The following is a 26,981-nucleotide window of genomic DNA, read 5'->3' as shown; positions in this document are numbered from 1 at the left end:
GTAATTTAAGTTATGAGCTAATACCACCTCCCATGAAAACAAAACCACTTCTGTAACAGGAGCACTACCAGAACGTGAATCTGGAATGCACCAGTCCTTCCAAAACCCTACAGCCAAAATAAGTTGGGATCTGAAGCTTCCCAAAGCCTTTTCTTATAATTAAAATCTCCTCCTAAACCCAGGAAAACATCATAGCACTTCTTATTTTTCTAATCAGCTTTAGTTCTTTCCTTCTGCTGCCACCAGTAATGAAGAGCTCAGAGTCCAGTGAGGAACTCACTCTCCTTGCCCTTGGGTCCCTCAGCTCCTCACTGAACTCTGCCTGAACCTTTTGATCAATTCTGTTGACAAGGCAGAAATAGATGATCCAGCTGCTTCTTGTGCCTCCCCAAGGCTGGAGGAGAGCAGCAGCCTCAGGACCGCAGCAGCTCTGCCCCAGAGCCCAAGCAGAGGTGCTGAGTGAAGCAGCAAAGTGCATTTTCCTCAGCCATGGTCCAGGGTGGGCTGAGGGCCCAAGTGACACCCTCTGCTAATCTGGTGTGCACGTCACATCACCCCAAGCACTCTGCCTGGTTTGGCCTGCTGAGGAATTACAGGTGAGAGAAGGAAGCACCTGCACTGATTTCACAAGGTTTGGCAGTGAAAGAGGAGAATAAAGCAAGAGCATCCTGTGCTGTCACCTAACAAAGACAAAATGCACTTTATTGCTTGGTTCCATCTCCATGGCTCAATACACTGGGATGACTCCAGGGGGGAAACAGGCTGGGGAAAGTTCCTCTGAGCAGGGCAATTGCTGCAGAAAGAGTGCAAAACTATCCAGCAAACCCCAGCAGCAACCAGAGAGAGGAGGGTTATGGAGACTCATCCAGGACATGGTAAGAAACCAGGCTTGTCTTGAAGGACTGCACCAAGAATGGGATCAGGGAAAGCTCACTGGTACTTCTGCTGCCTCTATTACTTTAGGAGCTTAGGGAAATTTGGGTGATTTCATTCTAATCAAAATCTTTTCCTATTTCTAATCCCTTCAGCAGATTAAATATTACCAGAAGGAAAATCGACACCCACACACAAAGCCTGGGCTGGGCTACTGAGTGCAGTTATTTATTGGAGGTCATTAGGGTTGAAAGACAGGCCCTTTTGGCCAGCTAAATACCCAGAAGGGAAGGACAAGCAACAGGAGAGATCTCTATCACCCTTTAAGTAGTTTCTTGTTCTCTGCTGTGGAAAGAAATAGCCTGGAATGAATAAAATTCAAATTAGTCCCTGCTCAGTGAGATGGAGCTGTGCCAAGTGCTGCCATTTGCTGAAGTCCTTCCACATCACTGCTAAAAAGGAAAGTTCTAAACAGTGACATCTTGGAGACAGAATTTGTTCTGGGCACAGACTGCTGACAAAATGCATGCACTAATGTAAAACTCCCAGGGACCTGGAGGTGCTGCAGCCCCTGTCTAAACACTGCTGAGGGTAAAAACAAATAACATGATCATTTCTGCTTGCCTCAAGAAAAAGGGCTCCTGGACACGTTTGTTGTGTTTTTCCATGTAAAATGGTTAAAATGGACTGTGGAAATTCTGCTTTGGATGCATGAGGAGATATTGCAGACCCTTTTCTCCCTCTCTTGGTGCCACACATTTCCATGTCAGGCACTGCCTGGCTATTTCCCAGGCAGGCAGTAAGAGCCCAAGTGGTAATGCAGTTATTTCCCTCAACACCAGGAGTGTTTGAAGCCATGGTCACATCTCAGCATCTCCTGCACCTCTCATGTCTTGCTGTTTATCAGAGGAGCAATGAAAAGGAGCCTGGGAATGAGGTGGAGATGAATATGAATTATTGAAAGGAGCCAGGAAGAAAGTGCTGCAGAAACAGGAGGATCTGTCATTAAAGCTCCAGGTAAGAGAGCTTAAATGAGAGGAGTGAATGTGAAAATGCTCTGAGTGCTGTTTGTGCTGCTTAATAGGGAGCAGGGGGTGTTGCTTTTACAGTTTGCAGCAGTGTGCCTTGTCCTCACTCAAGCCAAGGGGAAAACCATCCTCTCAAACCCCATCCCCTCCTGCTTACACTCAGCCAAACCAGCACTGGATGAGGACAAAACTTTTGGGGAGAAGAGCAACTTCACTGGGAAAACTCCTTTTCCTTCAGGAGCCTACGTGGCATTCTATTCTATTCTATTCTATTCTATTCTATTCTATTCTATTCTATTCTATTCTATTCTATTCTATTCTATTCTATTCTATTCTATTCTATTCTATTCCATTCCATTCTATTTATTTTATATTTTCTGCTGTCTAGTTCAGGCATTCAGGTGAAATTTTAGGTCTTCCCTGAAACATTGAGAGAAGGATTTCCTTTCAGCTCATGCTAGCAGCCACTTGACAGCTGTGGATGGGTGGTGTCACTTATAATCTTCTAAATTCTTTTACCTTTTCTTCATAAGACAAAACTTTCATGTCTTTAAATGATTTTGTCAGCCCCATTCATTTCAAATTCTGCAAATCTCTTTCAAACAATGAAATCCACAGCCACAGGAGGTGAGAATTTAGCAGTGCTCCCATTTAATCCATGATCCATTGCATCTTCTTTGCAAAAATCTCCACAAGCACCTTTTGATTTGTTTGGTGGATAAACTGAACAAATGGAGGCACTTTATGTTTTGCTGTTTGCCAGCCTAAAATGCTGTAAAACCAACCAGCATTTCTGCTTTCCTGACTCTTGCTTTTCATTGCCTTCATCCCTCTTCCTACTTCATGCCTGGTTTGCTTTAGATTAATCCCCCACCGTGGACACACAGTGATTTCCTCAGGTTCAGCCTGAGTTTACAAGTGCCTTCCATCTTCTCTAATCTCTCCCCAGCTCTGTCTCTGTGTCTATCCTGCCAGGCATTTCCCTTGATTTTATGGTTAATTAATGCATCTCTGTAGTGTTTACAACAAAAGCTGGGTTATAAACATGACTCACAGATCCATCCCTTGCCCAGTCCCACCTTTGCTGACTCAGTGTGATGGCAATTTTTAGATTATGGTGAATGAAACATTTGCTGATTATTTTTCCTCCCTGCCCTTTCAGCAGTCACAGCTGATAAGCCCTCATGACTTTGTAGGATAAGAGGAGGTGGGGAATCCAGATGGAGAGAGCAGAATGATCACTTCACAGGAGGTAATGCCAGCTTTGGGCAGGGAAGCTCACAAGGAGCACTCAGACCTTCCTAAAGTTCCTAATCCTCGTGCCAAGGCAGCTCCAGAGTGCCTTCAATCAGTGCAAATCTCCTCTGCACAAGGGGGTGATGAAGCAGCCAGAGAGCAGGGGAAAGTGGGATTATTGACAGCAGGACAGGAACCTGAGCCACCCTTGGGGGGCTTGAGTGCTGCAGGGTTTTGCTGCTGGCAGCCCTGGCTGCTGGGAGGGGTCTGGGGAATGGGAATTCCAAAGGAACAGGGAAGGCTTTGGAGGGAGGAATGGGCAAACAAGGGCTCTGAATTCACCTTTGAAATGCAAAGCTGCAAAGCACCAGGGCTGTCAGATGGGCTGGAGGTCTGAGGAGGGGGATGAGGGAAGGGCTTGGTTCACAGAATCACAGAATATCACAGAATCACAAAATCACAGAATGATGAGGTTGGAAGAGACCTCTGAGATCATCGAGTCCAACCTATTCCCTAACACCTCAACTAGACCATAGCCCCAAGTGCCATGGCCAGGCTTTTTTTAACACATCCAGAGATGGTGATTCCACCCTCTCCCTGGAATAGCATTCCAGTACTTTATTGTTCTTTCAGTGAGAAATTTCTTCCTGATATCCAACCTATCCCTTCCCTGCCATAGCTGGAGACTGAGTCCTCTGGTCTGTCAGTGCTGCCCAGTGGAAGTGACCAACCCCACCTGGCTGCAGCCTCCCTTCAGGGAGTTTAGAGAGCAATAAGGGCACCTCTGAGCCTCCTCTGCTCCAGGCTGAACAGCCCCAGCTCCTTCAAATGCTCCTCACAGGGTTTGTGTGCCCAGCCCCTCACCAGCCTCGCTGCCCTCTGGATGTGCTCAAGCATCTCAACATCCTTCCTAAACAGGCTCCTCCCCTGGTGATGGGATTTTAGAAGATGTTTGGTGCCAGCCTCATAAATTCATCCCCACAGCAGACCCAGGGACTCACACAAGGGGGAAAAGCCCTCTCCTTCCCTCTCCAAGGGGAAAGGGCAGCACCCTTCAAGGGCAGAGCCTGGGCACCTCTCCCAGCTCTGCAGGGACTGCTCTGCAAGCACAGCTTCTCCTTCCAAGAGTTCTTACATGATCAGAGAATATCTTTATATTTCAGCCTCAACAAGGCTAACATTTCTTGGATTAAAATACAGATCCCAAGGAGAACCAGCCAAGTTATTAAGAAGAGCTCAAGGGTATTTTTAAGAACAGTGTGGTACTAAATACACAACAATGAGTTTTATGCATATTGCTTTTAACACAAGGTCTCAGGGCTTGGGAAGAAACATAATTGGAATGATTTTTTTTTCTTTTTTTACATTTAATGCATCATAAATGGAGAACTGGATTTGTATGGTAATTTAAAAAGTATGGTGTTAAGAAAAACAAGAATAAATCAATCTCACCAGTAAAAACTAAAAGAAAAAAATATTCTCAGACCTTCCTTCACTAGTTTTAAATTATTTGAGAAATAAGTTATAACAGGAGTGGGGGAAAAAAAAAATCAACAGCATTCAGGATTCAAACCCACCTCACCTGCTTAGCAATTCATGTTTTAATCTGGCAGTTTGTCACAGTAGCTAATGGAATTTTAACACTATTTCTCTTTCTGTTTGAAAGCTGAAAGCACTTCTGTGTTTTATTCTTGAGCTAGATAACAATGGGTCATTCTAGTACCTTACCCACCTGTCAAAAAGCTTTCTTCTCCAGCAGAATTGGTTGAAGATCAACTTTTTAATACCTCCTGTCCTTCTCCCTGGATGGGAGTCTCTTGTCATGTTTCAGTATTACAAGCACAGTTCTTTCTAGACCACAGTAATGATATTTATTTGGTTTATGGCTAGGAAAGTGAGGCACAGAGATACTGAGTGGTATGGCTGGGATGATAAAGAGAGAATTTTACAATGACAACTGGCCACAATATTGCCTTTTCCCTTTTAATTCTACACCAGCCAGTGGCAGATACTTCAGGGTGCACTGTAAGTCAGGTGTGTGTCTGTGTGCACAGGCAGAGCTCAAGAAATGACAGTACTGGTAGGCAGACATAGCCACAACAGAGCAGAGGTTAAAATCTTCTTCAGATTTTCTTCCTAGAAAATTAACACCTTTTTCTGTCCATTTGCCTCTTCAAATCCTGGAATGGTGCAATTTTCTCTAACCCATGGTGGCACAGGGACAGTCCCTCTGTCACCTGGCCCTGTGCAGACACCCTTCAGACAGCTCCTCTTGGAATCAAACCTTTTTCTGTCCTAATCATGTCTGCTGTTCCTGGCTGTAGAAATGCATGGAAATGGTAAAAGCCCCAATCTTGGCACTCAAAGCAGTCAAGTATCAGGCTTTAGAGGGTCACCAGGAAGAGAAGTTATTATCTCTGTGGTTATAGCCTGTACAATATTGGATATTTGTGGTATTTCAGTGATCCTGAGCTGCACCACTGAAATGAGTCCCTTGATATCAGTCATGAAAGTGGTGTGATTCAGAAGTGCTCTGGAACTGAAATGAAAAGCTCTTGGTAAGAAAAGCATTGGTGTAGTTTTTCTCACAGTTTATGTTGTTGAGATGTTTTCAGCTCTGAGAGATACATCAAAATGCACAGTCCAAATGTGCCTGCAGAGTCGGGGAGAAACTGGAGGGAAAACTTCATTTATCAGCAACAGCCTCCTGCTGATTATCACCAGGCCTCTCTTTCAAACCACTTGGTTGCTAAGCTCTCAGCAAGGCCAAAAATGCTGACCAGATTTGTTTCCTGATGTGCATGTGCTCAGACAGATGTGCACTTTGGTTTGCACCTCCAGAGATGGCAGAAAACCCTCCTCAAACAGAATTCACAGAATGACCAGGTTGGAAGAGACCTTCAAGATCATGGAGTCCAACCCAGCCCCAACAGCTCAACTCAGCCCTGGCACCCAGTGCCACATCCAGGCTTTGTTAAACACACCCAGGGATGGGGACTGCACCACCTCCTGGGCAGCCATTCCAGAACTTCATCACCATTTCTGTGAGAAACTTTTCCCTGCTATCCAACCTGTATTTCCCTTGGCACAGCTGGAGACTGTGAGCTCTGGTTGTGTCAGTGCTGCTGCAGACAGAGCCCAGCCCCAGCTGAGCACAGGCACCTTTCAGGAGCTGTGAGAGTGATGGGGGCACCCCTGAATCTCCTTTTCTCCAGGCTGAGCACCCAGTTTGTGTGTGGAGCTCAGGGTGAGACTGCTCACCAGAGCTGGAACCAGGAGATTTCAGATTTTCTGGGTCCTGTTCTGCAGTCAGGGCAGAGCTGGGACTGCCTCTGTCTAAATCCTGATCCCACAGCACCTGGGCCTTCCCTCCTGATCCATCTCCCACTGTGTGGAGAGGAAACAGCACTCAGCCCCAAGCCTGGCACTCAGCTTTCCCTCTGCCCAAGCCACACAACATTTTAATTCCTTAAACCCTTTTAAACCTAAGTGTTTCATCCCTTATGCAAAATTCATTGGGGTCCATGTGGGAATGATTATCCCTTTAGGATTCTCTTCCTCAGCTACTGTTTCTTAACAGGCATAATTTTCTAGATAGCCCAGAGGAAAAAAGCACAGAACACTTCAGGAAACTTCAGCAAAGTTGGCACAGGTTCAGTTTTCATGCAAGGAGAGGAAAGAAACCACACAGAAATGTGTTTATTACATATCATGGACAATATTTTACATTTACAAAGCAAAGAAATGCCCCAAATGGTTCATTTGCTTCAATGGTAATTCAGATGTGACCCTTTCCAGCTTTCATCAGAGCTGAGTGGAAAAAAGAAACTCTTACAAAGGCAAGGAAGGAAAGAAGGAATAAAACACTGCCAGTGATATGTGACCCAGTCTTCCAAGACAATTTGTGGCACAACAGGATCGTGGATCATGGCTGGGGTTTCCAAGGACAGGGATGAACCAGCAATATTTCATAAAATGTTTAACAAACCCTGGGTACCCACAGCCTGATTTACCACATGCTCCTGGGCCATTGCAGCATTACTCTGCTGGAATCAATAATGCTGCAACTTGGGAAGACTTGAATAATGAAGAGGTGGATGGAGTGCTTTACTGTCAATTTAATTATTCATACAAACGAGGCATTTGGCAAGAGAGGGGATTTCTATTGCTTCATAATGGCAAATTATGGGGGAATAAACAGGAACATGAAGCAAACATTGCTGGACTGAATAAAATGCTGGCATCAATCCCTAAAGTTTACCTTGCAGTGTGTAATGTCATAATTAACTGGAGAAAGGGAGGCCAAGCTATTCTTTATGGCCAGTGAGTAGCAGAGGGATCTGAAAAGAGGCTGATTTAGATAGCCTTGCTATCTAAATCCAATTAATTCCAGAAGTGTGCTAACCACCAGTGAACACAATGGAAGCATTTAAATGAATTTTTGGGTGTTTTAATGCTCTTTTCAATCACATGTAATTTGTTGGTTTTTTGGTTTTTTTTTTTCAAATAACCAAAAAATTGATTTATTTATCATCAGCATTCACATGGCACAAACATAAAGAACCTGAGAAAGGCCAGGCCTATGCATTGGCTGAGGCTTAAAGGAGGATCAGAGCTCATAGACAACAGATTTACTCAATCAGTAAAATAAACAGCACCAAATAATTTTGTGATGAAATTGCACCCACTGAAGATGCTGATTTCTATGCCAGTGAATGAGGAGGCTTTGAAAATTAATTTCTTTTCCTCATTTTTTCCCCTCCTCTTTTCCAGTGCATTCATATTTCCTTAAATAATTATTTTGATTTACACTTTTGTTTTCCCCCTGACTTTAAAAGCCTGAAATGCATCTTGTGTTAGAGATGCCAGGCAAAGCAATTATCTTGGTATTATATTTAAGCATCACAAAAAGCCTGTTTGGGGAGGGAGGAGGATTGACAACAGTGCTTTTATTAAATTACAAGCTGCTCCCTGCAGAATGGTTGGGAGGCTGGAAGCACTGAGCATTTCTGAGTGAGATTGTTCATTATATGCAGACATCATTGGTCTGGGGTATCTGTACATGCACATATGGATATAAACAGATAATTCAGATCTTCTTGGCTCTTCTGACAGAGAAATATTGTCAGGTAAATATGGCATGATCAACCCAAGGTGCAACTCCAACCTCAGAGAGCCCAGGCTGCCCTCAGGTGTCTCAGCACAAACACAGGGACACACCAGCAGCCCCCTGCACATCATCCACCAAGAATTCTGGGGAAAAAAAGAGCAGGAAAAGCATCCAGGTTGTGCTAGAACATCTCCCTGGTGCCCAGGAATAGGTGGGTTGCTGACTTTCTGTGCCAGACATTGGATCTGCCTGGGGAACCTTCATTGCATAAATTTCTCAGTTCTTTTCTGAATACTTTACACTTTTGGCCACTGCAGCAGCATGTGCCCATAAATTCTACACTTTTATTATGTGCTCTGTGGAAAAAAGAAAACAATCTCTGCTTTCTGCCTGTATCTGCTCTTCATCCAGGATGCTGGCATCACTGCAGAGAGCAAAACAGGAGAGATGAAATCACAGGTGAGCACGTGACTGTGAGCACCACCAGCTTTCCACCTCCTGCAGCATCAACTCTTATCAATCCCAATAAAACTCCTGAGAGGGCTTGAATTACTGAAATCTGCAGGGGGAAATGAGCTGCCTTCAAAGGACAGCTCTGCCAGGTTCTCATGTCCCAGGGCCAGGGTTTGCACTCTGCCATCACAGCCACCAGGGTTCCAGCCTGCTGGGCAAGCACCTCCTTCTGCTCCTTCCTCAGCAGCAGCACCTTGGCCTTGCTCTGCAGCAGGGGGAGAGGAAGGGCTGCCAGTTCTTGGCTTCTTTTTTCTACTTCTGCCTTGGGATTGAAGCTCTCCAGACAATATTTCACATTCAGACTCAGGTGTTTATTATTTCTTATCTATATCACAAGCCCTGAGTTCTAAAGCATTCTGCTAACAAGCTACAAAATGGTTAATTCTCTTCCTGTACAAGGTCTTTTAAGGCTAAATTGTCCAATTAAGAAATGACACCTAAATTATTTCCACTTAAAAAAAAATCACTGTGGACTTTTCAGTCCAATTACATAAAACCACCCAAACCCATGGAGAAGAAGGTGAAGAACAACCAGCCACCACCTAAGACCCTAAAACCCCAAACCCTCCATCTTGCCCCATATATATTGCTATATTCTAAACCCCCAAACTCCAAGTTTTCCACCCTGTGCTATTACACACTTCTAATCAAACTGCACACCTGTAATCCCAGTGCTACCAATCCATTTTGGAAGCTTCTCCACGGCCTCAGGTCAAATATTTTCAGTTTTTCTTGTGGGTCTGTGCCCTTCAGCATGGAAAGTTTCAAATTATCAGCATCCAGGATTCCAACAAGGGACTAAACCAAATCACAGGAGAAGGGCAAAGCTGCCAAAGGAGGGAAACAAGGAGGAGAGAGGAATGTCATCCATGCCAACAAATCAGTGAAGCATATGGAAACTGCATTTAAGGCATAAAGGGTGTGTAAGGAGCTGATATAAGCAGATGGCTAAAGAGCAAGGAGGGAGCAATTCCAGAAATTGTGAGGGAAACAGAGAACAGAGAAAGAAATTAAGGATTATCAGCTTCATGCTGAAAAGGGCACGGAGAATTTCAAAGGAAAACTATAGCAGTAGTGATGAAAATTTTTTAAAAAGTGAAAAAACACATCAGCAGATGTGAGAACTGAGCCAGGAATTTGCCTGTCTCACCTGCAGAGAGATGTCAGTGCTGAGGAGGGGGGGGCAGAACCAGAGCCTGGCCAGGACAGGACAGCTCTGGGGTGAGGTGCATGGTTCACTCCTTCAGAGCTGGGCTCCTCAGACACCAAATCAGGTATTTTTCTTTTGTGTGCATTCATCTCCCATTAATCAATTTCAGATAGAAATATTTCTATCCATTCTCTGTCTCTGACTGATATTTGTATGATTCTAGCCAGCAGCAAGGTCCTGATGTAGCTACAGCTGCAGGTCCCAATAAAACAACTATTAAAGTACCCAGTCTTAGAAAAGAAAACTTAAAATTAAAGTACCTGTACTTCTTGATAAATAAATGTGGCACTTAAATCACTCAATTGCACACAGCATTTGCTCATTGCTTTGGATTTATTCACCTTCTTGTCAGCTGGCTTCAGAAAAATGACCTTTAACAACACCATGCAAGGGCTTCTCAAGGAAGGAAGGAAATGCTAATTGGTTTTATCCTTTTGTGAAACAATCCATCCAAAGTTAATTAGAATAGGTTTACTTTTTCTTTACAGAAATAATCCATAGGAAAGACTGATGGGCAGAGCAAGCTGAGTCCTGCACAAAGGTGCAGGATTTAAGTGATTCTGAGCTGTGCTCCCAGAACTCTGTAGCCTTCAGGCATCTCTCTGGTCTTTCTCTGTGGATGCCATAATTAGGGTTTGAGTGAAAACCCCAGTGGTGAGGCCTGATAAGAAGTTAATCTTGTGGGCACCTCGTGGGCCCCAAAAGCCCAATTAGCAAAGGCTTCCTGCCCCAGGCTGTGCCACAGCCTTGCTCAGAGCTGACAAAAACTGAGGAGCAGCAGCTCAGGGCTTCAGCAGCTCCTCACACCTCACAGGGGTGAGGAGCACGCACTTGCCCATCTCACTTCTCCTTGACACTCCCAGTGTGGCATTTAAACCCCACAGGTTCACACATCTCTCTGAAAACAGGATTCACCCCAGAACCTTCAGCCACACTGGCTACAGCCACGAGCCAAGGCTTTTTGGGGAGCCCCACAGGGGGCACCTGGCCACAGAACCCAACCCCAGGTTTCCTGGACCCTCTGTCCGAGGCCAAGCAAACAGAATTGGTGTGAAATCCGTGCTTAAGTGCAGAATCCAAAAGCTCTACAGCAAGCCCAGCCCCCTATAGCCATGCATGAGCAAAGGGAGATAATGATAAGGTTTGATAAGGTTTGATTAGTGATAAGGTTTGGTTAATGATAAGGTTTGATTAGGTTTGATTAATGATAAGGTTTGATTTCCAAGCATCTGTAAAGAGCAAAGGAAAAAGTTCTTGGCTGTTGGAAAAGCACTGCAGATGTGGAAAAGAGACCTCTCCTTTACAAGCCAGAGGTCCTTTATTTTATGGAAGGAAAGCATTTCCCCAACAGCCAAAGGAACGCTGAGGCACAGCATCCATGGACCCTACAAACTCCCCTCTCCACCCATGGATATTAAAGAGCAAACCCCAGTTCTGAGAGGGATGCAGGTCATGGCAAGTGCTGCTGAGAAATTGAAGTGGTTTCTCCAGACCAAGGGACTGTAGCATGACTATGATGGAAGGAGTTAATAGACACTGAAATTGTTTTATTAAGTAGATTTGCCAGAATTTACTGATTATCAAACCTCATTAGCCGGGGACTTGTACTCCCTGTTCTTCCCCAGTTGCTGCCTGCTGCCTGCTGGATACACGGAGGGATGCTGGAGAGATTATTTCTAAGCCCTTCCCCCTTCCCTCTCCCCTCCTCTTCCAGGACCACATCGACAGTCCCGGGGAAAGAGAGGAGGGACAGGGAGAGGGCAGGGAAGGGAGGAGGGACAGGGAGAGGGCAGGATCCACCAGCTCTCCCTGAGCATCTTCCACCAGCAAAGCCCAGGAGAGGAGCTGCGGCTCAGGACACCTTTGGGAGGATCCCTTAGCACAACATATGTTACATCCACACGCACGGCTGCTTTCCCCTTCCAGGAAAGAGGAGAAGGAGGACGAGGAAAGAGCTCCGGAGGGCTCCAGGGATTCTCCATGTAACCAAAGCCGGACGATGCCCCCGGGAGGCGCTGCCGTGAGCGGCAGGTGAGCATCACCTGCGGGGCAGCCCCGCTCCCGCCAGCTGCCCCCTGCTCCGCAGGTAAGTCACTTCGGGAAACTTTCCTTGCAGTTTGCACTTGGCTATCTTGGGGTAAAAAAGGGGTTTTTAATCTTTAGGGACTACGGGTAAAACCAGGGGTTTGCCCCTGAAAGGAGGAGGGGAGAATTAAATTCTCCGAGGTGAGAAAACACTTTCTGCCTGCTTATAACAAAGTTATCTCCGCGGTGGGCAAAGGTTCCCCTCTAACTCCTCAGTAATTTGGCACGAGGTAGGGTTGATCAGAACAGCCATCATTTAGACAGAATTGAAGGCATTTTTAATCCTTGCCATCCCCCGAGAGGCACAAGGGGCGTGCAGCGAGAGCAGAGGAATCCCGATCTGAGCAGTCCCGTTAAAGCAATTGGAACTTCGCACCCAGCTGATGGCAGGTAATTGAGCACTCTGCCGCTAATAACTATTTAGCAGCTTAGTTGAGTTAGCCCGTGGTTAGGGGTTTATAGAAATAAAAAAGAGAAGAGACAACGGGAAAATAAGGATCAAATAAGGATCTAGCGGTGGCCAGACCTGCTCGGAGAAGAGCCCGAGGTGCTCCCGTTCGGATTTGCAGGCTCCCGAGCCTCGGTGATAATTATGAATGAGGCTGGAGCTCTGCTCCCTGCCTGGGTTGCCAGACAACCAATGAGGCAGCAAAGCAAAGCTCATTCACGGGCTGCAGGCTTCAGGAAGAGGCACAGAGGTGACTTTTACTTACCAAACAGGCACTCATTGATTTCCCGATTGAGCAAAGTGGCTGGAGACACCTTTTCTCTTGCAGTGACCTCTGCTATGTTTTCTCCTCCTCCCTGTATCCTCCGGCTGACAGATCCCCCTGCTCTGATGCCGTTCTGGATGTCCCGGTGAGAACTCCTAGAGATGCCTATTCTCTCCAGAGGCAGTGACCAAGACTATAGCAACATTAGCTACAACTCCTGCAATTCCTTGAGCCACTTCCTTCCCATCTGCGTGGAAACCCCTTCTGTCAAGGGGGTCCATTACCAGAGGGCCAGGAGGATTTACCGCCCTGACCAAGTGTCTGCAGTCGATGTGAAGACAGAGATCATGATCAACGTTGGGGGCATCAAGTACCTGCTGCCTTGGAGTACTTTGGACGAGTTTCCCCTGACCAGACTGAGCAAACTGAAGCTCTGCAGCAGCTATGAAGAAATCATCCAGCTGTGTGACGATTACGACGAGGACACCCACGAGTTCTTCTTTGACAGGAACCCCAACGCTTTCGGGATGATTGTCAGCTTCCTAGCAGCAGGGAAGCTGATGCTCTTGAGAGACATGTGTGCCTTGTCTTTCCAGGAGGAGCTGAGGTACTGGGGCATTGAGGAATCCAACCTGGAGAACTGCTGCTTTCGGAAACTCTTCCAGAAGCTGCAGGAGCTGGCCGAGATCCGCAAAGAAGAGGAGCTCCGGAGGAGCAAGGAAGCTTCGTGTGTCTTGGATGAGAAAACCAGATTTGGGCAGTTCATGAACAGACTCAGAGATATGGTGGAAAATCCCCAGTCAGGACTGCCAGGCAAAGTCTTTGCTTGTCTCTCCATCCTCTTTGTGGCCACCACAGCTGTCAGCCTTTGTGTGAGCACAATGCCAGACTTAAGAGCTGAAGAAGACAGGGTAAGTCTGTCCTTCTTAACTGGTCTGACCACAGAACTGATGGCACAGTCTGGGACAGAAAACCCAGCTATGGCTCAGATTAGTTCTATCATTTTCAATAGATATCATGGTAAGAATAATGGGAACAAATCTTATACTGATTTTTAGCTGGAATACAAGAAAGCTTTTGGACAGAGCAGATATTTCAGATATTTCCAGTATAGGGTGGTTTTTCCTTCTTGAGAAACAGCTGCCAGTGTAAGATTAACTTGTTAGCACTGACTCTCAAACTGACATCTGGAGTTTTCAAGGTGCTTCACTCTCTATTTATAGGCAACCTCTCCTTTGGACACATCAGCTACAGAAATATTTTCCTCTGACATCTTTACTTTTAAAACAGCTGGGTATCTTCCCTTGTGATAAAACTGTCAGATGCTTAAAGAGGGAGAAATATTAATTAATTTTTATATGTTACATTTCAGTAGTTGCATAAAGATTGAAGGATGAGAGGCAGATGAAGTATTTTTGCACATACTGATACATAAAAGCTGTGCCTCCAAAAAATCATAATTCCATGCTAAGAGAATTCTGTGTTTGCCCCAAATATATTTACATATTGTAGGAGCAATACCAAGCACTATCTGAACTGCTAACTGCATTTAAACTCTTCTCAAAAAACTCATCCACATTAATTCAGGGCAAATAAATCAAGCCTGTATCACACATGAAAGATCTTCTCTATAACATTACTGTAAATATTTCAGCATTTAAAGATTTATTTTTGTAATAATAGACCAGAGGAAAAGTAAGAATCCAAAGTTATTTCAGATGTGGTAACAGCCAAATTCATCAAATAACCTTGACTAATCTCTGTAATGAATCCTGCACTTCAGTTGCAGATTGCCCTTCCAAAAGTGCTGAGGAAATCTGTGTCAAATGAACCCCCTGCCCAACCCCTGCTGAAAGACAAGACACTCCTCAGAGTGTCACATATTGATGAATAAACTCATTTTTACATTCACAGCACAGCCTTGTGTGCACAAGACAAAAACTGTATTTATTTTACTGGTCAAAGCAGCCTTATGGTGGTTAAAATACATCCTGATATTTGATGTCTTTGGATAAAACTGAGCACAGCAAGGGAGGCTGAAATTTAAGATAATTCCCTGCTCCTTTTTAACCCCTTGAATATTAACTTCCATTTGCCAAGGAAGCTCCAACCTGTCAGGAATAAGCCTGGTGCTCTGGCAGACTTCCCCAGCTATTCTATTACATTTTGGCTGGAAAAAGGAAAAACTGTTTTCACAGGAAAAGCTGTTAACACTGTTCCAATGCTTCTTGCAAAGAAGTACTTTAAATATAGAACATCCTTCTTCCAGCTCGATGTACAAACATTACAAACTCTGCTCCAGCAAGTGCTTCCTACTAACTTTGTTAATGGAAGTGGCTTTTTATCTTCATTTCCCAACCACAACAGGAGAAACTTTGATAAATAAATCCCAGGCAAAAGAACCAGCACATGAGCAGAGCTCTGCTGGCTGTAAGGGGTGGTGTGTTTAAAAAATAAATTACTAAGTTAGAAAGAAAAGCCTGCTGAGGGTTATAAGTGTGTCTGGGAGCTGCAGTGAAGCTGCTGTTCCTGGGTTTCCTATAAAACAAGGATGACATTACTACTTAGAGATTTGCATATGTATCAGTACTTCAAAAAACAAGCAAACTGCATTGAAACAAGCTCAAAAGATGGATTGTGGAAAGTGCAGGGGAGAGGATGAAGGATGAACTTGAGGAAAGGACCACATTTGTCCAAATGTTTGGAAACATTCCATAATTTACACTCCCAGCAGCAGCCTAAGGCACTTTGTCATTGTGCCCCAGAATACAGAGCATTAAAAGTCTCTTTCTATGAATTATGTGATGTTCTGCCACAGGAAAAATAGGGGAATATATGAGACAAAATACTCATGCCTTGTGGAAAAGCAGAGAATCTGAACTGCTAACAAGCAGTTTTGGCATCCCTGAATTTCCATCCCTAAATTCTTAGCCTGCAACAATTAAAATTTCCTTACTGGGATCTCAAAAGAGCATTTTAACTAGGGCTGGACAAATAGCTCCATGAAGTTAATTGACTAAAATTAGGAGTTTTTGGCTGCAGCTGAGTCATACTTAGCAAAATCAACTCTCTGTTGATTTGTAACTCAGAACCGACCTCAGAGAGTGATTCCAAGATGGGGCCACATTTACCAGCAACCTGAAACAAGCATGCAGGACCTGAAATTTTTGCTTTTAGGGCTGAACACAAAGATGATTCAATATCTGTTTGCACAGAGACAGAAAACAGCCGAATTCCTTCACAAAGTTTCTGAACAACCTGAAATTCCAGACCTGAATTCAAAGATTATTGTGAGGTTCAGTCAGTTCTGAGTTAAAGCTTGGCAGAAGCTCTGAGGTAAATGTCCTTAAAATTAGTGCAAGGATCCATTTTCCAATGTCACTAACACTGGAGATTGAATTTATCCCTATTACCCATTCTGAAAAACAGACAAAAAAGGCTTTACCTCTCAAAGGTACCACTCTAGGGTCCTGCTCCTCCTCACCACAGCCACATTAAGAGAGTGAAAACTGGCTGGACTCCAGCTCAAGATGAATCAAAATAAGAAAAAGGCAAAAAAAACAAAAGGAAAAATAATGCAAGGTGACTTCCACTTGACTCACTTGGCTCAGAGGCTGCTGATCCCACCCTGCAGGCACAGCAGATCCCTGGTCCTTGGAGCAGCTGCTGAGCCAGGTCTGCTCAGAAGGGAGGAAAGAGCAGGCAAAGGAGCAGCCAGGAGTCCTCAGCGTGCTCGGGAAAGTGAAAACTCGGGTCTATCTCCGGGAGAGGGATGGCAGGGAGCCAGGAGAGAGCATCTGCATCAGGGAAACCCAGTCACCCTGGCAACCAGAGGGGAGGGAAGGAGCCAGCGCCAGGGGCAGCAGAGGGGATGGCAGGGGGAGCCTGGAGTCGGGGATGCAGCCGACAGAGACATAAAGGAGGAGCTGTTATCACTGACACACTCCAGAATGTGCCAAATGCCATCTAGGAACCTCCTCATGAAAAAAAAAACACCAAAAACCCACCCAGATTTGGGCAAACATTTCTGTAAGTTTATATTATAAATGGAAATGATGGGAATGGCAACCCAGAGAGAACAGTCCCAGGTGAAGGGTGAGCAAAAAGTTCAGCAAAAATGTGGAGTAGCAAAGGAACAGCTCTGGTGAGATCAAGTTTGAGTCTGACTGTGAAATGAATATACAAAAGGTTTTATTATTTGTGAGGCTAAGGAAAGAGGAGCCATCAGGAACGAGGTTATGTTAGTTAGGAATAAAATAACAGAATTATCACGTTTTCCAGTGGAAATATATCCTTGTCCATGATATCTGCTTCAGTTCTTTATGGAGCTCAAACTGTCTTTGGTAAAAAAACAGATTTAATATCAGCAATGGGCAGTAATCAAGGCATGTAGAGATAGGAAAAAAAGGCATATTTAGAGGTGAGAAAATCTGTTATTGATCTGAACAGGCAGCCTGAGAGAACTGCAAATCTGAACTGGAGACCGAGCACACAGGGTAGGAAAGCTGAAGAGACAAAATTCACCAGTGTTACCCTCAAATGAAGAAATTCCCACTAGAGACAGGACAGGAGTCCCATCAAAGCCCCCCAAAAGTCCCAGTCCCACATTAGAGTTACAATCCAAGAGGGGTCACTGAAACAGCCACTGCTCAGCACATCCAACCCAAAGGAAACAAAACCATCATTACACCAGAAAACTCTGGGAGAAAACCACTGCAGAGGGGCCTGGAGAGGGAGAACTCTTTGAAGTACTCTTGGGACTTTCCTTAGGATGAGATATTTCATTTAATGAGTCCCTAAAATTGGCATCCTCTGGAGAAATGACTCAGCAGAAAGGCTACAGCGAGGTCTGTCCTTCAGGAAGGCAGCAAATTAAGGTCACGGGGGAGAAAACCCCCAGATATTTCCATTCCCTGACCTTGTTACTACTAATTCTTGTGTTTGCTCTCAGTTGACCTTGAGAAGCTTGGAATTGCTTTAGGAATTTTATAGGACCTAATGAAACAAAATCATCATGAGCTGCAACCACTGTGGTTGCATGTGAAGGTTTTATCCTGAAACACAGAATACTCATTTTTTAAAATCTTCTTTTCCTGGGATCATTTGATTATGTGAAAATCAAGTTCCTTTTAAAATAATAAGTTTCTTGTCTCTGGTTGCACTTAGAATCCAGAAAACAGAACAGATGAGGAGAATCCAGTACTCAACAAAGAGAACCACTTTTAAATTATTTTTTATATTCCACACCATTATTCTGGAGGCCCTGATTAGTTTTTTAATGCTTGATGTTGCTGAAATTTTCTGTATGATACCAAAGAATGTTTGGCTTGCACACTGGGGGAACCTGCCAAGAAACAGGTGTTTTTAAAATGGAAAAATTTTACTTTACAGGGGGAAAACCCCAATTTATTTGCCTTACTGTGAAGAGAAAGAAAGTGTAAGACTATAAAGGCACATATGTACCTGCCTATCTATAAATATACTGCTATATACATATGACTTGAAATCACTTGGAACAAAACAAAGCTGGATGTGCTTTGGCTTTACTGCATCAGCTCAAGCCATTTCTTCTGGGTTCTTATCAGGTCACTTTCTGCAGACAATCCCTCTCTTAAATTTCCAAGCATCCAGTGCAATTCTGATTTTTTCTGACCATTTTGATTTGCAAAGGAAGTAGGAAAATGTGCTTCACTGGAGCACCAAACCCCTCCTGGTCTGGGTGTGCTCAGCCCAGTAAAACCCAGCTATTTATGTGCTTCATGGACTGAATTAGTTAAATTAATAATGATTGAAGAAAGGTTAAATAAGAAGGTATTAAACAACAGAAATCAGAATATTCAAGCTTGGGACTTTTGATATAAATTTATGAATTATTGCTTTATGGGATCTGCCTTTTTTTGAGGCCAGAAACACTGGGAGCTTTGAGATGGAAATTTCACCATGGTGTTAAGCCCCTGATTTCAGAGTGCCACCTTATCAGTGACCAATTCCCAGGCATCCACACCCAGAACTGCCCCATTCAGCACTGACTCTGCTGTGGCCAGCACTGATGAAGTTCATCTCACAGAAGCCCTGCTCTGCACAGCCAGGAGGGCACGGAGGGGGTGCTCGCTGCTGACCATCTGTGGCCCAGCTCACCCCTCCTGCCACACAAAATCAGTGTCTGCACACACTCTGGCCCTGCAGGGAGGGAATGGATCCTGCCTGGCTTTCCAAAGCCAGTGTCCAGTGCTCAGGAAGCACAATTAGACATTATTTGTTTGCCTTATCTTCATCCCCTCTTGGCTGTGTCCCAGCAGTGCTGAGGCTCCCAGCTTTGCACGCCATCCTGGGAGACCCCCAGCTGTTCCAGCTGTTCCAGCTGTTCTGCTCTGGGCACTGCACCAACAGCTGTGCAGTGTGCCAGCACGAGGCCCTCACTGGGAGTCAGGATTTCTTTCCCCTCCTGCTGCTTTCAGGGCTGCAATAGTTACAAAAGCCTGTTCACTCCCCTCCCCTGGCTCTCCTCAAGGGGTTCAGCACAGGTGAGGGTTTAATAAATGCCTTCTTTGGGAAAATGGGGGTTGCCTTTCATGGAGGCACTTCATCTATGAAAAACTCTGGTTGAAACTAATTTAATCCCCCAAGTTCCTTCCCACAGTGTCACCAAACCTCATTAGCACCAGTATCTTCCCTTAAAACAGATTTAACCACCTTTGGGACCCCCTGTGCTCCAGAGGTACAATAAGAAGGAATTTCTTCTCTGAAGAATTTGCAATGCAGTGAGAAAAGAAACAAAGAAACAGTAATAGGCAAAACGCTTTGACCAGCAGCAAATCTGTCAGTTGAAGGTTATCCTTCCAAGTCCAGATAAATTCCTTGTCATTTTGGCAGTATTGCTCTGCACAGTTACAAAATTGTCTGTTAGATTCCTTAAAGAAAAACAAGAAAAAGTTTACTCTTTCACAGCTTTCTGCTAACACCAACACTTTGGAGTCACCAACTGGTTTAAATCAAAACCAGATTCTTCAGACTGACTCTAACAGTGTCTGCATACTAAAGTTTAAAAGTTAATTTTAACTTTTTGTTTTAGGTACACTTCTGCCCCAGAGGGGATAATTATTTGTTGGACACAGAGCATTAATTTCTTTCTCTGTTCTTTCTAATGTCCACATTAATACAATACCAATACTAGTTCAGTTTCCTCCACTGCTGTAGTTGTAGTAATTGTTTTCCTAAGCCCAGGCTTCTTTCCCCTCAAGTAGAACAAGTGGGAACTCATTGTGTTCTCAGAATACACAGCACTGCTTTAACAAGCTCATCATTCCCTAAATCAGGTTAGAGTCTCTTTCTCAGCAGGCTGTAACCTTCTGATTTTATTGCACCAGGCTGAAACCATAAATCCAAGAGCTGATGTGATCCATAACACAGGGTTTTCAAGCTCTCCCTCCCCATCATTTGATTCAGCAGAGCGTGGTTTAATTATTCAAATAACAGCGTCAATGCGGCCGCAGTGATTCAGCACTACCTGCAGCACTGCAGCTGCATCCCAGAGCTCAGGTATGCAGGGAACCCAGACTGGCACCACATTTCCTAACCAAGCCATCACTTCACAGCCAGAAGGGATTTCTGCCCTGTATCTGCTCATTTCCTGCTGCCAATGGGGTAAGAACAGCTTGGAGCCAGCTGGGGAGCTCAGTTCCTACACCCAAGTCTTGCTCTGCCTCTGCTCCTTCCCAACCCTTCTCTAGACTTGCAGCCTCCCCTGTATTCCCACTGCCTCGGGTCTGTGGCAAGAACCAGAGCTCGTTTTTTACCATCCCATTAGTCTGTGTTTTTCACAAAGAGGAATTGCTCAGGGAGAAGCTCTAGACCAGGATGAGCTGCCCGGGTGTGAGAAGTGCAAAAGGCTGGAAAACAGCCCCCACCCAGGAAATGGCAACCTTGAGCTTAGAGAGGGAAATTCCTGCTGGTTTTACTTTGAAATCCTGCACGTAGAGGGCTGATTTTGGCCAAAGGGCCAGGCTGCAGGAAGAGCAGTCCTGCCGGGATAAGTGCTGGACAGCACAGGCTGGCAGAAGGCAGGTCAGGAGCTGCAGGACAGGCTGATCCCATCTGCTGCCTCTCTGGTGGACCCTGGCCTCTGTCCACAGAGCAGTGTGTGCATCACAGGAAGGATCTGAGCAGCAGCTTGACTGTGCCAAGCAAAACCTGCCCCTGCCAGGATAAATTTAGCAGATGTGAACCATGACCTTGCATCAGCCAGGGAGCCAGGCACACTCCTGGTGTGAACGGTGACATTCTGGCAGCCTGTCCCTCTGCTGCAGAGGGATGAGAAGGTGCAGGTCCTGTGCTCAGGGAAACTCCTCTAGGACTCCAATAGGATGGAGCATGTGCTCTCTGAGCTCCTTCCCTGCCTGGGTCTGGCTCCATGGGGTGTGGGTCACTGAGCACAGAGCACCTTTCCTCAGGAGCAATCACTGCAGCTCGGGCAGGGCTGGCTGGGAGCAGGGCTCAGATCCTTTCATCATCATCATCCTTTTGATGATGATGATGATGAGCCAGCTGGTTGCCATAAACATGCCCTGGGAATAACAGTGTTTGCATACAGGGGTTCTGCAGTGACTTCTAGCTGGGTTCAAGAACTTTTGTCAGCTTGGTTTTATAAATAACACGAGATTCCTTTCTCACCAGTGTGCTGTGTAAGCAACACATCCACCTTGTGCTGAGGTACATATTGATTTCCACTCCAAAGCTCTGGAAATATGACATGATTCTGAAACAATCCAGATACTGATCAAGCTGTGCTTTATTAGCAAAGTGTTCCACAATCATTGGAGGAACTTTTGCTATTTAACTTGAGAATAAATCATTCTACACAACAGATCATTTGCTATTTAACTTGGGAATAAGTCACTTGACACAATAGATTATTTGATATTTAATGTGGGAATAAATCATTTGACACAATAGATCATTTGCTATTTAACTTGGGAATAGATCATTTGACACAATAGATTATTTGACACAATAATTTGCTATTTAACTTGGGAATAGATCACTTGACGCAATAGATTATTTGACACAATAGATCATTTGACGCAATAGATTATTTCCTATTTAACCTGGGAATAGATCACTTGACACAATAGATTATTTGCTATTTAACCTGGGAATAGATCATTTGACACCAGAAACACTTGGAATCACTGACACCAGCCTGAGCAGAGCTCCCTGGCAAGCACAGCAAGGAGATCACAGGAAATCCTGCAGTTTTGTTGTTTTACCCCCTAGACCTGTTTATAGATTGTTGGAAATCCCAAATTACACACCACAGAAAACAGGCTCAGACTGCTGCCAATAAACTTCCACTTAGAGTCAATCACACCCAGGGCAGAAAATTGGTACCTATCCAATTTCATCCTCACACAGCTGCAGCACTGCACTCCCAACACAATGGGAATAACAGCATTTCTTTCCTCATTGTACTTCAGACTAAGAGGGAATAAAGGGTAAATACCCACTGCAAAGGATATTGGGGTAAATCTCTGGCAACAGGAAACTCATTGGTGGATCAGGTAATGATTCAGAACAAGTTTTCCAAAGCATATATAAATTGTCAATTGTCTTAAGAGGGCAGAAAGGTGGGACACAAATGATCAGCACAGAGCAGACCCTGAAGGAACAAGAGGAGCTCCTTGGTGGTGTCATACGGATATTCAATAATAATAAAGTTTTTCTTTGTCTACACAAAAAAAAAAAAAAAAAAAAAAAGAGTGAGCAGCATCTGGAAAGCAGCATGGATGGATGAGAGAGATATTCAGCAGGGGAAATTCTGATTGAGTCTTCCTGGGCATAACTAAAATTATTGATGCATGTAAAGATATTATTTTCACTAGATGAGATTTATAACTGTTGTAAGTTAAGCTAGTGCTACATATCCCTGGGATCTGATTCTGTTTGTCATCCTAGATGTCATTACACTTTAATTAATCTTTCCTGGCAAACTAAGAGGCTGGGAAATTTATCTCTCTTTATCTTGTCAGTGGCACATATCTCAAGCACATTTAGCTGGAATTCACAACGAGTGAATAAATTGGTTTTTTTGCTGCTCCATCCCTGGAAGAATCCAAGGCCAGGTTGGACAGGGCTTGGAGCTGCCTGGTTTAAGGTGGGTTTAAGGTCCCTTCTACCCAAACTATTCTGGGATTCTGTGAGTGGAAAACAGAAGCCAGGAGGGTTCCCCTGGGCACCTGTTTCCCCTGGCTGTTGAGGGGACTGGGTGAACTGGACTCAGTACTGCTCTTCTTCTCTTTTATTATAAACCTATCTTTTTTTTCCTGTTTAAAGAGAATTTAACAGAAATATCCTAAAATGAGCAATCTCACTGTAGCACCATAAACTCCAGAACATACGAGAACATGAGCCACTCTCTTATACACCAGAGGGGGATAATCAAAAGGAAGCTTGAATTTTTTTACTATTTCTGGTGGTAGAGGAGTTTGAAACAACTCCTTTGCTTCTTTGAGGTAATTTATAAATCTAAGAAACCACTCAATATTTCAGGCACCAGGCTCAGTCTATATCTTTTTACACACAAAATATTGTTTCATTCATTGCTGAGCCAAATGCTCATTTCATACAGAAGATCAATACCAGGCACTCATTTTATTACATTTATATCATAGATTGTAGAATTTCTGCTGGAGGCAAGTTCCATAAATCCTGATAAATTCTTGCTTTGTTGAAAAGTAAATCTGCAGGATGAATAAAGTATAAAGAGTTACATACTCACTGCTGGGCCTGTCATAGCTGCTCTCCCATCAAAGTCAGTGACAGGTTGATTACAGATTGATGTCAGATGGTTTGGTTGAAAAAGCCCTCCTGAAATATGCTGTGGTCAGTTCTAAATAAAACCTCATCTTCCCCTCTTGCTCACAGTCAGCACCACTGCAGCAGAGGGAGAAAAAGCTCTGTGAAAATTTAACGCAAAGATCTGGAAATAAACCCCCAGAATTCTGCTCTAGTTAATGGTGAGGTGAAGGGAGGGAGTTTGTTGTGGTTTGTGTTGGCAGGTGCTGAGCACTAGAATATCCCAATGGGTCTGGCTTGTTCAGAAAGAGGAATTGTGCAGAAGTTGCTGTGGCACAGAGAGTTCTTTATCTGCCATTTAGGCAAAATAAAAAAAAAAAAAGGTTTGCATGGATCAGGGTATTTGGGCTGTGCTGAAAGTAACTAATGGGAATGTGGTGGCAAAATCAAATTGAAGTCTCCCACTGACACAGGAGCATCAGTGTTTTGGTGAGAACAGAGCTTTGAAGTCAGCGTGCTCTGCCTGTTCTTTGGACAGCAGTTCTGAGAGCAACATAAAACACTGAGCTGTAAAAATCCTCAAAACTACTGGGAGAAACAGAAATTGGCTTTGGTGCTTGACATTTCCTCCCCCACCCCATCTTATTTCAATATTTGCTGCTTTTGAACAGGGTATTCAAAAGGATGAAGAATGTTTGAAGAGACTGACATTAGAGAGTGATATTCTATATAAATCAAGTCAGGTACATTCCATAATATATACAAATGTTCCTAATATATAAAACATTCACATGCAAACTCTTGGGATGAAATCCATCTCCCCATGTGAAGGCAATGAGCATGTTCTCATTATGCTGACAGCATAAATTGCCTTCACTAAGTGAATATAAATTTCCATAGGGAATGCTGAAGTTACTGAGGGTGGCAAGAATTAAAAATCTCCCAAACAGTCTCTATACACCTTGAAATTTCATGCTCAGTTCAAAGGACAGCCTACACCTTAATGGTTAAACCTTCCAGGTTTAAACCTGGAAGCAGCAAGATTTAACCAGGTTAAGCAAAATTTCTTTTCTTCTATTTCCTAAGAAAGGAATAGGGAAAACACCATGATGATCTGAGAGCAACGTCACCTGCAAATGTCTAAAGGCAAAAAAGTAACAAATGTGCTGGAAATTCAGCCCAGCTAACAAAAAATTAAATAAATCTTGATGGGAGCGATGAATAATTCAGAGGCCCCATCACTGGAGTGACCAGAGGCAGGTTTGTGCAGAGTCCAGGCTGCCCTGTACTAATAATTCAGGGCTCAGAAAGAGTGAGCACTGCACAGCACAACTGCTGATGGCAGGCACTCTCATCAAGCCCAGTCAGCAGCTCTGCAAACATCAATGTGCTCCAGCCCTGACTGCAAATGGAGCCACAGCCTGACCCTGCATGCAGAGCCCTGGCAGGGCTGATGAAGCTTCTGTGGTGTTTGTTTTTAGGGGTAAAATATGGACCCAGCAGCTTACTGTGCAGAAAGGAGAAATCCCCCAATGGTGCTAGAGAGCTAAATTGTTCTGAGGGTTGGGCAGGGTAAAACTCACTCCTGAGGGGGAACCTCTGCTGGCCAATTCTGTAACACAAAAAGACTTGTTACTGCCAAGTGCAGCAGAAAGTGGGAAATATTGAGTGTTGTAAAAAGTCTGCCGTGGCTCCATTTTCTTCATGTGGGAAAATTCAATATTTCATTCACACAACTCATTTTATACAGTTGTTACAGACCTCGTGGGCAACTTTATTTGCTGATAACTTTCATGTCAATTAATGTATTGGTTAGTAAAAGGTATTTTACCTGTCCATCAAATCTCTCTATCCTTGAATTGTTTACATATTTTCTTCACCGATTCTCATGGGACAGATCTCATTGTTTATACAGGTGCACTTGTTTTTCACCCTAGAAATAGATTGTTGTGTTAACAAAATCTCATTTTCAAGATGTTTTCACAGGAGAACTTGCAAAGTACTTCGCTGCATTTAGAAGTGACAGGCTAGCTATTAATTTAATAGGGCAGGAGTGATTTTATGAGGCCTTTCTTTTATAATTTTTCTACCTGCCTGTGACATTCAGGCCTTACAGGACTTTATCCATAGATGGGTTTCATTCCAGTAGGTTGGAAGAAGCAACAGAGGAAAATGAGTCAGGTAGGCCTCAAGGCCTACCTGACCAATGAGGCCTGGCCATGACCAGTGAGGCAAATGAGCTATTTTGTGTTTTGTTCAGCTATTTTGTGTGCTCAATATTCTCTGTGGAACTGAAGGACAGCTGCCACACTACCTGTGAGCTGGCTTTGTTTATCTCTGCTGCCAGTGACTCAGGCAGATCCATATTGCTTCTCCCTCAGCGTTTTTGGACGCTGGTTCCCAGACTGTTCTTTTGTTTATTTCCCTCTCTGTTTTGTGGCAGGGTGAGTGTTCCCAGAAGTGCTATTACATCTTCGTCATCGAGACCATCTGCGTGGCTTGGTTCTCCCTGGAGTTCTGCCTCCGCTTCATCCAGGCCAGGAGCAAGTGTCAGTTCTTCAAAGGACCCCTGAACATCATCGACTTCTTGGCCATCTCCCCTTACTACGCCTCCCTCATCTTCTCCGAGGACGACTCCAGCGAGGAGGAGGACAGGCCGAGCAGCAACACGTACCTGGAGAAGGTGGGCTTGGTGCTACGGGTTTTACGTGCCTTGAGGATCCTGTACGTCATGCGCCTGGCCCGCCACTCCCTGGGCCTGCAGACCCTGGGCCTCACCGTGCGCAAGTGCACGCGGGAGTTCGGGCTGCTGCTGCTCTTCCTGTGCGTGGCCGTCACCCTCTTCTCCCCCCTGGTGTACCTGGCTGAGAACGAGTCGGGCAGGGTGCTGGAATTCACCAGCATCCCCGCCTCATACTGGTGGGCCATCATCTCCATGACCACCGTGGGCTACGGGGACATGGTGCCGCGCAGCGTGCCGGGCCAAATGGTGGCTCTGAGCAGCATCCTCAGTGGGATCCTCATCATGTCCTTCCCCGCCACCTCGATATTCCACACCTTCTCCCACTCCTACTCCGAGCTGCGCAAGCAGCACGAGCGGCTGCAGTCGCGGCTGAGCCGGGCCAAGAGCGCCAACCGCACCGGGGAAAGCGACACCTTCAATGAGACAGACAGCCTGATCCTGGAGGGACAGGCCTCCCCCATCAAGTACATCTACACGGGGAACTGAGCCTGGAGACCCCATCAAACACATCTACACGGGGAACTGAGCCTGGAGATCCCATCAAACACATCTACAATGGGAACTGAGCCTGGAGACCCCATCAAACACATCTACATGGGGAACTGAGCCTGGAGACCCCATCAAACACATCTACACGGGGAACTGAGCCTGGAGATCCCATCAAACACATCTACACAGG

At 44.7% G+C, this 26,981-nt stretch overlaps 2 protein-coding genes across 2 annotated transcripts in view; both read left to right on the top strand.

Annotated features, from left to right (window-relative positions):
* Window positions 1-26,981, top strand: part of SDR42E1 (short chain dehydrogenase/reductase family 42E, member 1) — a 1,031,186-nt gene that overhangs the window by 103,861 nt on the left and 900,344 nt on the right. The gene's annotated exons all lie outside the window — the stretch shown is intronic.
* KCNG4 (potassium voltage-gated channel modifier subfamily G member 4) lies at window positions 12,930-26,788 on the top strand. The gene is made up of 2 exons (XM_009090755.4): window positions 12,930-13,679; window positions 26,003-26,788. Exons 1-2 carry the CDS (start codon window positions 12,930-12,932, stop codon window positions 26,786-26,788), a joined length of 1,536 nt encoding a protein of 511 aa, XP_009089003.2.

This window comes from Serinus canaria, chromosome 11 (assembly GCF_022539315.1).
Source record: "Serinus canaria isolate serCan28SL12 chromosome 11, serCan2020, whole genome shotgun sequence".
NCBI classification, from domain to species: Eukaryota; Metazoa; Chordata; class Aves; order Passeriformes; family Fringillidae; genus Serinus; species Serinus canaria.
The sequence above is the reverse complement of the archived record's forward strand: the minus strand, read 5'-3'. Positions and strand labels throughout refer to the sequence as shown.